Raw genomic sequence first — 12500 nt, forward strand, 5'->3', positions numbered from 1 at the left:
CTACAGTAATGATCTATACCCCCCCTGTTAGGACCCCTACCAGGGCACCATAGTGAAGGGACTGATTAACCACAGCTCTACAGTAATGATCTATACCCCCCCTGTTAGGACCCCTACCAGGGACACCATAGTGAAGGGACTGATTAACCACAGCTCTACAGTAATGATCTATACCCCCCCCCCCCCTGTTAGGACCCCTACCAGGGCACCATAGTGTCACATGTGAAGGGACTGGTTCATCACAGCTCTACAGTAATGATCTCCCCCCCCCCCCCGTTAGGACCCCTACCAGGGCACCATAGTGTTGGCCACAGTGAAGGGAGACGTCCACGACATCGGAAAGAACATTGTAGGAGTGGTGCTGGGCTGCAACAACTTCAGGTAGGGGCGTGTTCTGTTCTAGTGTGTTCTATTGTATTCAGGTGTGTTGTATTCAGGTGTGTTGTATTCAGGTGTGTTGTATTCAGGTGTGTTGTATTCAGGTGTGTTGTATTCAGGTGTGTTGTATTCAGGTGTGTTGTATTCAGTTGTGTTGTATTCAGGTGTGTTGTATTCAGGTGTGTTGTATTCAGGTGTGTTGTATTCAGGTGTGTTGTATTCAGGTGTGTTGTATTCAGGTGTGTTGTATTCAGTTGTGTTGTATTCAGGTGTGTTGTATTCAGGTGTGTTGTATTCAGGTGTGTTGTATTCAGGTGTGTTGTATTCAGTTGTGTTGTATTCAGGTGTGTTGTATTCAGGTGTGTTGTATTCAGGTGTGTTGTATTCAGGTGTGTTGTATTCAGGTGTGTTGTATTCAGGTGTGTTGTATTCAGTTGTGTTGTATTCAGGTGTGTTGTATTCAGTTGTGTTGTATTCAGGTGTGTTGTATTCAGGTGTGTTGTATTCAGGTGTGTTGTATTCAGTTGTGTTGTATTCAGGTGTGTTGTATTCAGGTGTGTTGTATTCAGGTGTGTTGTATTCAGGTGTGTTGTATTCAGGTGTGTTGTATTCAGGTGTGTTGTATTCAGTTGTGTTGTATTCAGGTGTGTTGTATTCAGGTGTGTTGTATTCAGTTGTATTGTATTCAGTTGTGTTGTATTCAGGTGTGTTGTAAGTGACTCAAATAGAAGATGTAGTATATACAATAGAAGTCAATAGAAGATGTAGTATATACAATAGAAGATGTAGTATATACAATAGAAGATGTAGTATATACAATAGAAGATGTAGTATATACAATAGAAGATGTAGTATATACAATAGAAGATGTAGGATATACAATAGAAGATGTAGTATATACAATAGAAGATGTAGTATATACAATAGAAGATGTAGTATATACAATAGAAGATGTAGGATATACAATAGAAGATGTAGTATATACAATAGAAGTCAATAGAAGATGTAGTATATACAATAGAAGATGTAGTATATACAATAGAAGATGTAGTATATACAATAGAAGATGTAGTATATACAATAGAAGATGTAGTATATACAATAGAAGATGTAGTATATACAATAGAAGTCAATAGAAGATGTAGTATATACAATAGAAGATGTAGTATATACAATAGAAGATGTAGTATATACAATAGAAGATGTAGTATATACAATAGAAGTCAATAGAAGATGTAGTATATACAATAGAAGATGTAGTATATACAATAGAAGATGTAGTATATACAATAGAAGATGTAGTATATACAATAGAAGATGTAGGATATACAATAGAAGATGTAGTATATACAATAGAAGATGTAGTATATACAATAGAAGATGTAGTATATACAATAGAAGATGTAGTATATACAATAGAAGTCAATAGAAGATGTAGTATATACAATAGAAGATGTAGTATATACAATAGAAGATGTAGTATATACAATAGAAGATGTAGTATATACAATAGAAGATGTAGTATATACAATAGAAGATGTAGTATATACAATAGAATATGTAGTATATACAATAGAAGATGTAGTATATACAATAGAAGTCAATAGAAGATGTAGTATATACAATAGAAGATGTAGTATATACAATAGAAGATGTAGTATATACAATAGAAGATGTAGTATATACAATAGAAGATGTAGTATATACAATAGAAGTCAATAGAAGATGTAGTATATACAATAGAAGATGTAGTATATACAATAGAAGTCAATAGAAGATGTAGTATATACAATAGAAGATGTAGTATATACAATAGAAGATGTAGTATATACAATAGAAGATGTAGTATATACAATAGAAGATGTAGTATATACAATAGAAGATGTAGTATATACAATAGAAGATGTAGTATATACAATAGAAGATGTAGTATATACAATAGAAGATGTAGTATATACAATAGAAGATGTAGTATATACAATAGAAGATGTAGTATATACAATAGAAGTCAATAGAAGATGTAGTATATACAATAGAAGATGTAGTATATACAATAGAAGATGTAGTATATACAATAGAAGATGTAGTATATACAATAGAAGATGTAGTATATACAATAGAAGATGTAGTATATACAATAGAAGATGTAGTATATACAATAGAAGATGTAGTATATACAATAGAAGATGTAGTATATACAATAGAAGATGTAGTATATACAATAGAAGATGTAGTATATACAATAGAAGTCAATAGAAGATGTAGTATATACAATAGAAGATGTAGTATATACAATAGAAGTCAATAGAAGATGTAGTATATACAATAGAAGTCAATAGAGGTGAATCAGTTGTTTTAGATCTGTAGGTCAATGGAAATGACTTCTACCACGGCAGTGCTGGTGTTGGGGAGGGGGGTTACGGGGAGATGAGACCGTCAGTGCTGGTGTTGGGGAGGGGGGTTACGGGGAGATGAGACCGTCAGTGCTGGTGTTGGGGAGGGGGGTTACGGGGAGATGAGACCGTCAGTGCTGGTGTTGGGGAGGGGGGTTACGGGGAGATGAGACCGTCAGTGCTGGTGTTGGGGAGGGGGGTTACGGGGAGATGAGACCGTCAGTGCTGGTGTTGGGGAGGGGGGTTACGGGGAGATGAGACCGTCAGTGCTGGTGTTGGGGAGGGGGGTTACGGGGAGATGAGACCGTCAGTGCTGGTGTTGGGGAGGGGGGTTACGGGGAGATGAGACCGTCAGTGCTGGTGTTGGGGAGGGGGGTTACGGGGAGATGAGACCGTCAGTGCTGGTGTTGGGGAGGGGGGTTACGGGGAGATGAGACCGTCAGTGCTGGTGTTGGGGAGGGGGGTTACGGGGAGATGAGACCGTCAGTGCTGGTGTTGGGGAGGGGGGTTACGGGGAGATGAGACCGTCAGTGCTGGTGTTGGGGAGGGGGGTTACGGGGAGATGAGACCGTCAGTGCTGGTGTTGGGGAGGGGGGTTACGGGGAGTTGAGACCGTCAGTGCTGGTGTTGGGGAGGGGGGGTACGGGGAGATGAGACCCTCATGCGGCAAAGATGGCTCACCATTTCCCCTAGTGCCCTGGTTGACAGTAGAGCCCTGGTTGACAGTAGTGCCCTGGTTGACAGTAGAGCCCTGGTTGACAGTAGTGCCCTGGTTGACAGTAGTGCCCTGGTTGACAGTAGTGCCCTGGTTGACAGTAGTGCCCTGGTTGACAGTAGAGCCCTAAGTGCCCTGGTTGACAGTAGTGCCCTGAGTGCCCTGTTTGACAGTAGTGCCCTGTTTGACAGTAGAGCCATGGTTGACAGTAGTGCCCTGGTTGAAAGTAGTGCCCTGGTTGACAGTAGTGCCCTGGTTGAAAGTAGAGCCCTCGTTGAAAGTAGAGCCCTGGTTGACAGTAGAGCCCTGGTTGAAGGTAGAGCCCTAAGTACCCTGGTTGAAAGTAGAGCCCAAAGTACCCTGGTTGAAAGTAGAGCCCTGGTTGAAAGTAGTGCCCTGTTTGAAAGTAGAGCCCTGGTTGACAGTAGAGCCCTGGTTGACAGTAGTGCCCTGGTTGACAGTAGTGCCCTGGTTGACAGTAGTGCCCTGGTTGACAGTAGAGCCCTAAGTGCCCTGTTTGACAGTAGTGCCCTGAGTGCCCTGGTTGACAGTAGTGCCCTGTTTGACAGTAGTGCACTGGTTGACAGTAGTGCACTGGTTGACAGTAGTGCCCTGGTTGACAGTAGATCCCTGGTTGACAGTAGAGCCCTGGTTGACAGTAGTGCCCTGGTTGACAGAGCCCTGGTTGACAGTAGTGCCCTGGTTGACAGTAGTGCCCTGGTTGACAGTAGTGCCCTGGTTGAAAGTAGAGCCCTGGTTGAAAGTAGAGCCCTAAGTGCCCTGGTTGACAGTAGTGCCCTGGTTGACAGTAGTGCCCTGGTTGACAGTAGTGCCCTGGTTGAAAGTAGTGTCCTGGTTGACAGTAGTGCCCTGGTTGAAAGTAGTGCCCTGGTTGACAGTAGAGCCCTGGTTGACAGTAGAGCCCTGGTTGACAGTAGTGCCCTGGTTGACAGTAGTGCCCTGGTTGACAGTAGTGCCCTGGTTGAAAGTAGAGCCCTGGTTGAAAGTAGAGCCCTGGTTGAAAGTAGTGCCCTGGTTGACAGTAGTGCCCTGGTTGAAAGTAGTGCCCTGGTTGACAGTAGAGCCCTAAGTGCCCTGGTTGAAAGTAGAGCCCTAAGTGCCCTGGTTGACAGTAGTGCCCTGAGTGCCCTGTTTGACAGTAGTGCCCTGGTTGACAGTAGAGCCCTGGTTGACAGTAGTACCCTGGTTGACAGTAGTGCCCTGGTTGAAAGTAGAGCCCTGGTTGACAGTAGAGCCCTGGTTGACAGTAGAGCCCTGGTTGAAAGTAGTGCCCTGGTTGATAGTAGTGCCCTGGTTGAAAGTAGAGCCCTGGTTGAAAGTAGAGCCCTGGTTGAAAGTAGAGCCCTGGTTGACAGTAGTGCCCTGGTTGACAGTAGAGCCCTGGTTGACAGTAGTGCCCTGGTTGACAGTAGAGCCCTGGTTGAAAGTAGTGCCCTGGTTGACAGTAGTGCCCTGGTTGACAGTAGAGCCCTGGTTGACAGTAGAGCCCTGGTTGACAGTAGAGCCCTGGTTGACAGTAGAGCCCTGGTTGACAGTAGTGCCCTGGTTGAAAGTAGAGCCCTGGTTGACAGTAGAGCCCTGGTTGAAAGTAGTGCCCTGGTTGAAAGTAGTGCCCTGGTTGATAGTAGTACCCTGGTTGAAAGTAGAGCCCTGGTTGACAGTAGTGCCCTGGTTGACAGTAGAGCCCTGGTTGACTGGTACCCCCTGTATATAGCCTCCACAATGACTCTGTACCGGTACCCCCTGTATATAGCCTCCACATTGACTCTGTACCGGTACCCCCTGTATATAGCCTCCACAATGACTCTGTACCGTAACACTCTGTATATAGCCTCCACATTGACTCTGTACCGGTACCCCCTGTATATAGCATCCACATTGACTCTGTACCGGTACCCCAATGTATATAGCCTCCACATTGACTCTGTACCGTAATACCCTGTATATAGCCTCCACATTGACTCTGTACCGGTACCCCCTGTATATAGCCTCCACATTGACTCTGTACCGGTACCCCCTGTATATAATCTCCACATTGACTCTGTACCGTAACACCCTGTATATAGCCTCCACATTGACTCTGTACCGTAATACCCTGTATATAGTCTCCACATTGACTCTGTACCGGTACCCAATGTATATAGTCTCCACATTGACTCTGTACCGGTACCCCCTGTATATAGCCTCCACATTGACTCTGTACCGGTACCCCCTGTATATAGCCTCCACGTTGACTCTGTACCGGTACCTCCTGTATATAGCCTCCACATTGACTCTGTACCGGCACCCCCTGTATATAGCCTCCACATTGACTCTGTACCGGTACCCCCTGTATATAGCCTCCACATTGACTCTGTACCGGTACACCCTGTATATAGCCTCCACATTGACTCTGTACCGGTACACCCTGTATATAGCCTCCACATTGACTCTGTACCGGTACCCCCTGTATATAGCCTCCACATTGACTCTGTACCGGTACCCCCTGTATATAGCCTCCTCATTGACTCTGTACCGGTACCCCCTGTATATAGCCTCCACATTGACTCTGTACCGGTACACCCTGTATATAGCCTCCACATTGACTCTGTACCGGTACACCCTGTATATAGCCTCCACATTGACTCTGTACCGGTACCCCCTGTATATAGCCTCCACATTGACTCTGTACCAGTACCCCCTGTATATAGCCTCCACATTGACTCTGTACCGTAATACCCTGTATATAGCCTCCACATTGACTCTGTACCGGTACCCCCTGTATATAGCCTCCACATTGACTCTGTACCGGTACCCCCTGTATATAGCCTCCACATTGACTCTGTACCGTAACACCCTGTATATAGCCTCCACATTGACTCTGTACCGGTACCCCCTGTATATAGCCTCCACATTGACTCTGTACCGTAATACCCTGTATATAGCCTCCACATTGACTCTGTACCGGTACCCCCTGTATATAGTCTTGACTCTGTACTTATTCTTATCTGTATTTTATTAACTGCATAGGGTCTCATCAGTCATCATTTCACTGTAAGGTCTACTACACCTGTTGTATTCAGCATTTCACTGTGAGGTCTACTACACCTGTTGTATTCAGCATTTCACTGTAAGGTCTACTACACCTGTTGTATTCAGCATTTCACTGTAAGGTCTACTACACCTGTTGTATTCAGCATTTCACTGTGAGGTCTACTACACCTGTGTAATTCAGCATTTCACTGTGAGGTCTACTACACCTGTTGTATTCAGCATTACACTGTGAGGTCTACTACACCTGTTGTATTCATAATTTCACTGTGAGGTCTACTACACCTGTTGTATTCAGCATTTCACTGTAAGGTCTACTACACCTGTTGTATTCAGCATTTCACTGTAAGGTCTACTACACCTGTTGTATTCAGCATTTCACTGTAAGGTCTACTACACCTGTTGTATTCAGCATTTCACTGTAAGGTCTACGACACCTGTTGTATTCAGCATTTCACTGTAAGGTCTACTACACCTGTTGTATTCAGCATTTCACTGTGAGGTCTACTACACCTGTTGTATTCAGCATTTCACTGTAAGGTCTACTACACCTGTTGTATTCAGCATTACACTGTGAGGTCTACTACACCTGTTGTATTCGGGCGCATGTGACTAATACAATTAGATTGGTTCCTGTACCTTTCCATAACCTTGTCCTAACCCCGTTCGCTTTCCTTTTCCCAGAGTGATCGATCTGGGGGTCATGATTCCATGCGACAGGATATTGAGGGAAGCCATCGACTGCAAAGCAGGTGTGTTGATATGAACCTTATGGCTAATCAGTTCCACTGTACTGAAGCTCGGCCTTAATCAATATGTATAACCTGGTCCCAGATCAGTTTGGGCTGTCTGACGAGGTGGCACTAGGAGGTGATTAACCTGGTCCCAGATCAGTTTGGGCTGTCTGACGGGGCGGCACTAGGAGGTGATTAACCTGGTCCCAGATCAGTTTGGGCTGTCTGACAGGGCGGCACTAGGAGGTGATTAACCTGGTCCCAGATCAGTTTGGGCTGTCTGACAGGGCGGCACTAGGAGGTGATTAACCTGGTCCCAGATCTGTTTGGGCTGTCTGTCGGGGTGGCACTAGGACAGGAAGTGGTGCTTAACCTGGTCCCAGATCAGTTTGGGCTGTCTTGCCAACTGCTAGGAGTTGGAGTTGGCTATAAACCACAGACAGATCTGGGAGTAGGATTGGGACTGAAATCAGAGATGGAATGAGTGAACTGCTCTTTTGGAAGAAGTCCCTCCAGCTGAACTTCCTGTGTATCCCTCCGCCCTACAGACATCATCGGTCTGTCTGGCCTCATCACGCCCTCGCTGGATGAGATGATCTACGTTGCCAAGGAGATGGAGCGGCTTGGGATGAAGACCCCACTGCTGATCGGAGGGGCCACCACCTCCAAGTAAGACACACAGACACCATGACCTTTCAACTCACTACTTCCTGGCCCCTTGTTGACCCTGTGTCTGATGTGATGCGTCTCTCAACACACACCGTCATTATCTTCACCATGACCTTTCAACTCGCTACTTCCTGGCCCCTTGCTGGCCCTGTGTCTGATGTGAAGCCTCTGTGTGTAACAGGACCCACACGGCAGTGAAGATCGCTCCCCGTTACAGCTGTCCTGTGGTGCATGTTCTGGATGCTTCCAGGAGTGTGGTGGTGGTACGTACACTACACTTCCTGTTCTCACTTAGTACAGCCCACACTACACTGCCTAGACACTACACTGACTAGACACTACACTTCCTGTTCTCACTTAGTACAGCCCACACTGCTCTGACTAGACACTACACTGACTAGACACTACACTGACTAGACACTACACTTCCTGTTCTCACTTAGTACAGCCCACACTGCACCGACTAGACACTACACCGACTAGACACTACACTTCCTGTTCTCACTGAGTACAGCCCACTCTATACTGACTAGACACACTACACTTCCTGTTCTCACTTAGTACAGCCCACACCACACTGACTAGACACACTACACTTCCTGTTCTCACTTAGTACAGCCCACACTATACTGACTAGACAAACTACACTTCCTGTTCTCACTTAGTACAGCCCACACTGCACTTCCTGTCAGTATATACTGTAGTCCTCACTTAGTACTGCCCACACTACACTTCCTGTCAGTAGATGCTGTGGTCCTCACTTAGTACAGCCCACACTACACTGACTAGACAAACTACACTTCCTGTCAGTAGATACTGTGGTTGTCACTTAGTACTGCCCACACTACACTTCCTGTCAGTAGATGCTGTGGTCCTCACTTAGTACAGCCCACACTAAATTGACTAGATACACTACACTTCCTGTCAGTAGATACTGTGGTCGTCACTTAGTACTGCCCACACTACACTGACTAGACACACTACACTTCCTGTCAGTAGATACTGTAGTCCTCACTTAGTACAGCCCACACTACACTTCCTGTCAGTAGATGCTGTGGTCCTCACTTAGTACTGCCCATACTACACTTCCTGTCAGTAGATACTGTGGTCGTCACTTAGTACAGCCCACACTACACTTCCTGTCAGTAGATGCAGTGGTCCTCACTTAGTACTGCCCATACTACACTTCCTGTCAGTAGATACTGTGATCGTCACTTAGTACAGCCCACACTACACTTCCTGTCAGTAGATGCAGTGGTCCTCACTTGTCAGTGTCCTCAGCTGTTAGATGACCCTCTGTGTTGTCTCTGTCAGTGTCCTCCGTGTTGTCTCTGTCAGTGTCCTCCGTGTTGTTGTCTCTGTCAGTGTCCTCCGTGTTGTTGTCTCTGTCAGTGTCCTCCGTGTTGTTGTCTCTGTCAGTGTCCTCCGTGTTGTTGTCTCTGTCAGTGTCCTCAGCTGTTAGATGAGCCTCCGTGTTGTTGTCTCTGTCAGTGTCCTCCGTGTTGTTGTCTCTGTCAGTGTCCTCCGTGTTGTCTCTGTCAGTGTCCTCCGTGTTGTCTCTGTCAGTGTCCTCCGTGTTGTTTTCTCTGTCAGTGTCCTCCGTGTTGTTGTCTCTGTCAGTGTCCTCCGTGTTGTTGTCTCTGTCAGTGTCCTCCGTGTTGTTGTCTCTGTCAGTGTCCTCCGTGTTGTTGTCTCTGTCAGTGTCCTCCGTGTTGTCTCTGTCAGTGTCCTCTGTGTTGTCTCTGTCAGTGTCCTCCGTGTTGTTGTCTCTGTCAGTGTCCTCAGCTGTTAGATGAGCCTCCGTGTTGTCTCTGTCAGTGTCCTCCGTGTTGTTGTCTCTGTCAGTGTCCTCCGTGTTGTTGTCTCTGTCAGTGTCCTCCGTGTTGTCTCTGTCAGTGTCCTCCGTGTTGTCTCTGTCAGTGTCCTCCGTGTTGTTGTCTCTGTCAGTGTCCTCCGTGTTGTTGTCTCTGTCAGTGTCCTCCGTGTTGTTGTCTCTGTCAGTGTCCTCCGTGTTGTTGTCTCTGTCAGTGTCCTCAGCTGTTAGATGAGCCTCCGTGTTGTTGTCTCTGTCAGTGTCCTCAGCTGTTAGATGAGCCTCCGTGTTGTTGTCTCTGTCAGTGTCCTCAGCTGTTAGATGAGCCTCCATGTTGTTGTCTCATCAGTGTTCCCAGCTGCTAGATGAGAATGTGAAGGAGGAGTTCTTTGAGGAGACGACAGAGGAGTACGAAGACATCAGACAGGACCACTATGACTCTCTAAAGGTGAGGAACACACAGACACACACACACACACACACACAGACAAGCATTTCGCTACACTCGCATTAACATCTGCTAACCATGTGTATGAGACAAATAAAATTTGATTTGATTTGAGACACACAGAGAGACAAACATGCCCACGTAACACACACACTGGACCACTACAACACTCTGAAATCATTGGATGAAATCTAGGGCTCTGTATTAGGAACAGACTGTCCAGTTCTGGAACAGTCTAGAAGGTAGGAGTTGTTCCAGTCTAACAGACTGTCCTGTTCTGGAACAGTCTAGAAGGTAGGACTTGTTCCAGTCTAACAGACTGTCCTGTTCTGGAACAGTCTAGAAGGTAGGAGTTGTTCTAGTCTAACAGACCGTCCAGTTCTGGAACAGTCTAGAAGGTAGGAGTTGTTCTAGTCTAACAGACTGTCCTGTTCTGGAACAGTCTAGAAGGTAGGAGTTGTTCTAGTCTAACAGACTGTCCAGTTCTGGAACAGTCTAGAAGGTAGGAGTTGTTCTAGTCTAACAGACTGTCCAGTTCTGGAACAGTCTAGAAGGTAGGAGTTGTTCTAGTCTAACAGACTGTCCAGTTCTGGAACAGTCTAGAAGGTAGGAGTTGTTCTAGTCTAACAGACTGTCCAGTTCTGGAACAGTCTAGAAGGTAGGAGTTGTTCTAGTCTAACAGACTGTCCTGTTCTGGAACAGTCTAGAAGGTAGGAGTTGTTCTAGTCTAACAGACTGTCCAGTTCTGGAACAGTCTAGAAGGTAGGAGTTGTTCTAGTCTAACAGACTGTCCAGTTCTGGAACAGTCTAGAAGGTAGGAGTTGTTCTAGTCTAACAGACTGTCCAGTTCTGGAACAGTCTAGAAGGTAGGAGTTGTTCTAGTCTAACAGACTGTCCTGTTCTGGAACAGTCTAGAAGGTAGGAGTTGTTCCAGTCTAACAGACTGTCCAGTTCTGGAACAGTCTAGAAGGTAGGAGTTGTTCCAGTCTAACAGACTGTCCTGTTCTGGAACAGTCTAGAAGGTAGGAGTTGTTCTAGTCTAACAGACTGTCCTGTTCTGGAACAGTCTAGAAGGTAGGAGTTGTTCCAGTCTAACAGACTGTCCAGTTCTGGAACAGTCTAGAAGGTAGGAGTTGTTCCAGTCTAACAGACTGTCCTGTTCTGGAACAGTCTAGAAGGTAGGAGTTGTTCTAGTCTAACAGACCGTCCAGTTCTGGAACAGTCTAGAAGGTAGGAGTTGTTCTAGTCTAACAGACTGTCCTGTTCTGGAACAGTCTAGAAGGTAGGAGTTGTTCTAGTCTAACAGACTGTCCAGTTCTGGAACAGTCTAGAAGGTAGGAGTTGTTCTAGTCTAACAGACTGTCCAGTTCTGGAACAGTCTAGAAGGTAGGAGTTGTTCTAGTCTAACAGACTGTCCAGTTCTGGAACAGTCTAGAAGGTAGGAGTTGTTCTAGTCTAACAGACTGTCCTGTTCTGGAACAGTCTAGAAGGTAGGAGTTGTTCCAGTCTAACAGACTGTCCAGTTCTGGAACAGTCTAGACGGTAGGAGTTGTTCCAGTCTAACAGACTGTCCTGTTCTGGAACAGTCTAGAAGGTAGGAGTTGTTCTAGTCTAACAGACTGTCCAGTTCTGGAACAGTCTAGAAGGTAGGAGTTGTTCTAGTCTAACAGACTGTCCAGTTCTGGAACAGTCTAGAAGGTAGGAGTTGTTCTAGTCTAACAGACTGTCCAGTTCTGGAACAGTCTAGAAGGTAGGAGTTGTTCTAGTCTAACAGACTGTCCAGTTCTGGAACAGTCTAGAAGGTAGGAGTTGTTCTAGTCTAACAGACTGTCCTGTTCTGGAACAGTCTAGAAGGTAGGAGTTGTTCCAGTCTAACAGACTGTCCAGTTCTGGAACAGTCTAGACGGTAGGAGTTGTTCCAGTCTAACAGACTGTCCTGTTCTGGAACAGTCTAGAAGGTAGGAGTTGTTCTAGTCTAACAGACTGTCCTGTTCTGGAACAGTCTAGAAGGTAGGAGTTGTTCCAGTCTAACAGACTGTCCAGTTCTGGAACAGTCTAGAAGGTAGGAGTTGTTCCAGTCTAACAGACTGTCCTGTTCTGGAACAGTCTAGAAGGTAGGAGTTGTTCTAGTCTAACAGACTGTCCAGTTCTGGAACAGTCTAGAAGGTAGGAGTTGTTCCAGTCTAACAGACTGTCCTGTTCTGGAACAGTCTAGAAGGTAGGAGTTGTTCCAGTCTAACAGACTGTCCTGTTCTGGAACAGTCTAGAAGGTAGGAGTTGTTCTAGTCTAACAGACTGT

At 45.8% G+C, this 12500-nt stretch overlaps 1 protein-coding gene across 5 annotated transcripts in view; it reads left to right on the forward strand.

Moving 5' to 3' along the window:
• LOC110499554 (methionine synthase) overlaps positions 1–12500 on the forward strand; it is a 72980-nt gene that overhangs the window by 33356 nt on the left and 27124 nt on the right. For all 5 annotated transcript variants that reach the window (XM_036989163.1, XM_036989175.1, XM_036989168.1 and 2 more), the window contains 5 exons: positions 281–381; positions 7222–7289; positions 7820–7940; positions 8122–8203; positions 10103–10201. In XM_036989163.1, the coding sequence (XP_036845058.1) occupies positions 281–381; positions 7222–7289; positions 7820–7940; positions 8122–8203; positions 10103–10201 (471 nt within the window). The remainder of the gene's footprint in view (positions 1–280; positions 382–7221; positions 7290–7819; positions 7941–8121; positions 8204–10102; positions 10202–12500) is intronic.

This window comes from Oncorhynchus mykiss, chromosome 1, assembly GCF_013265735.2.
Source record: "Oncorhynchus mykiss isolate Arlee chromosome 1, USDA_OmykA_1.1, whole genome shotgun sequence".
Classification (NCBI taxonomy): domain Eukaryota; kingdom Metazoa; phylum Chordata; class Actinopteri; order Salmoniformes; family Salmonidae; genus Oncorhynchus; species Oncorhynchus mykiss.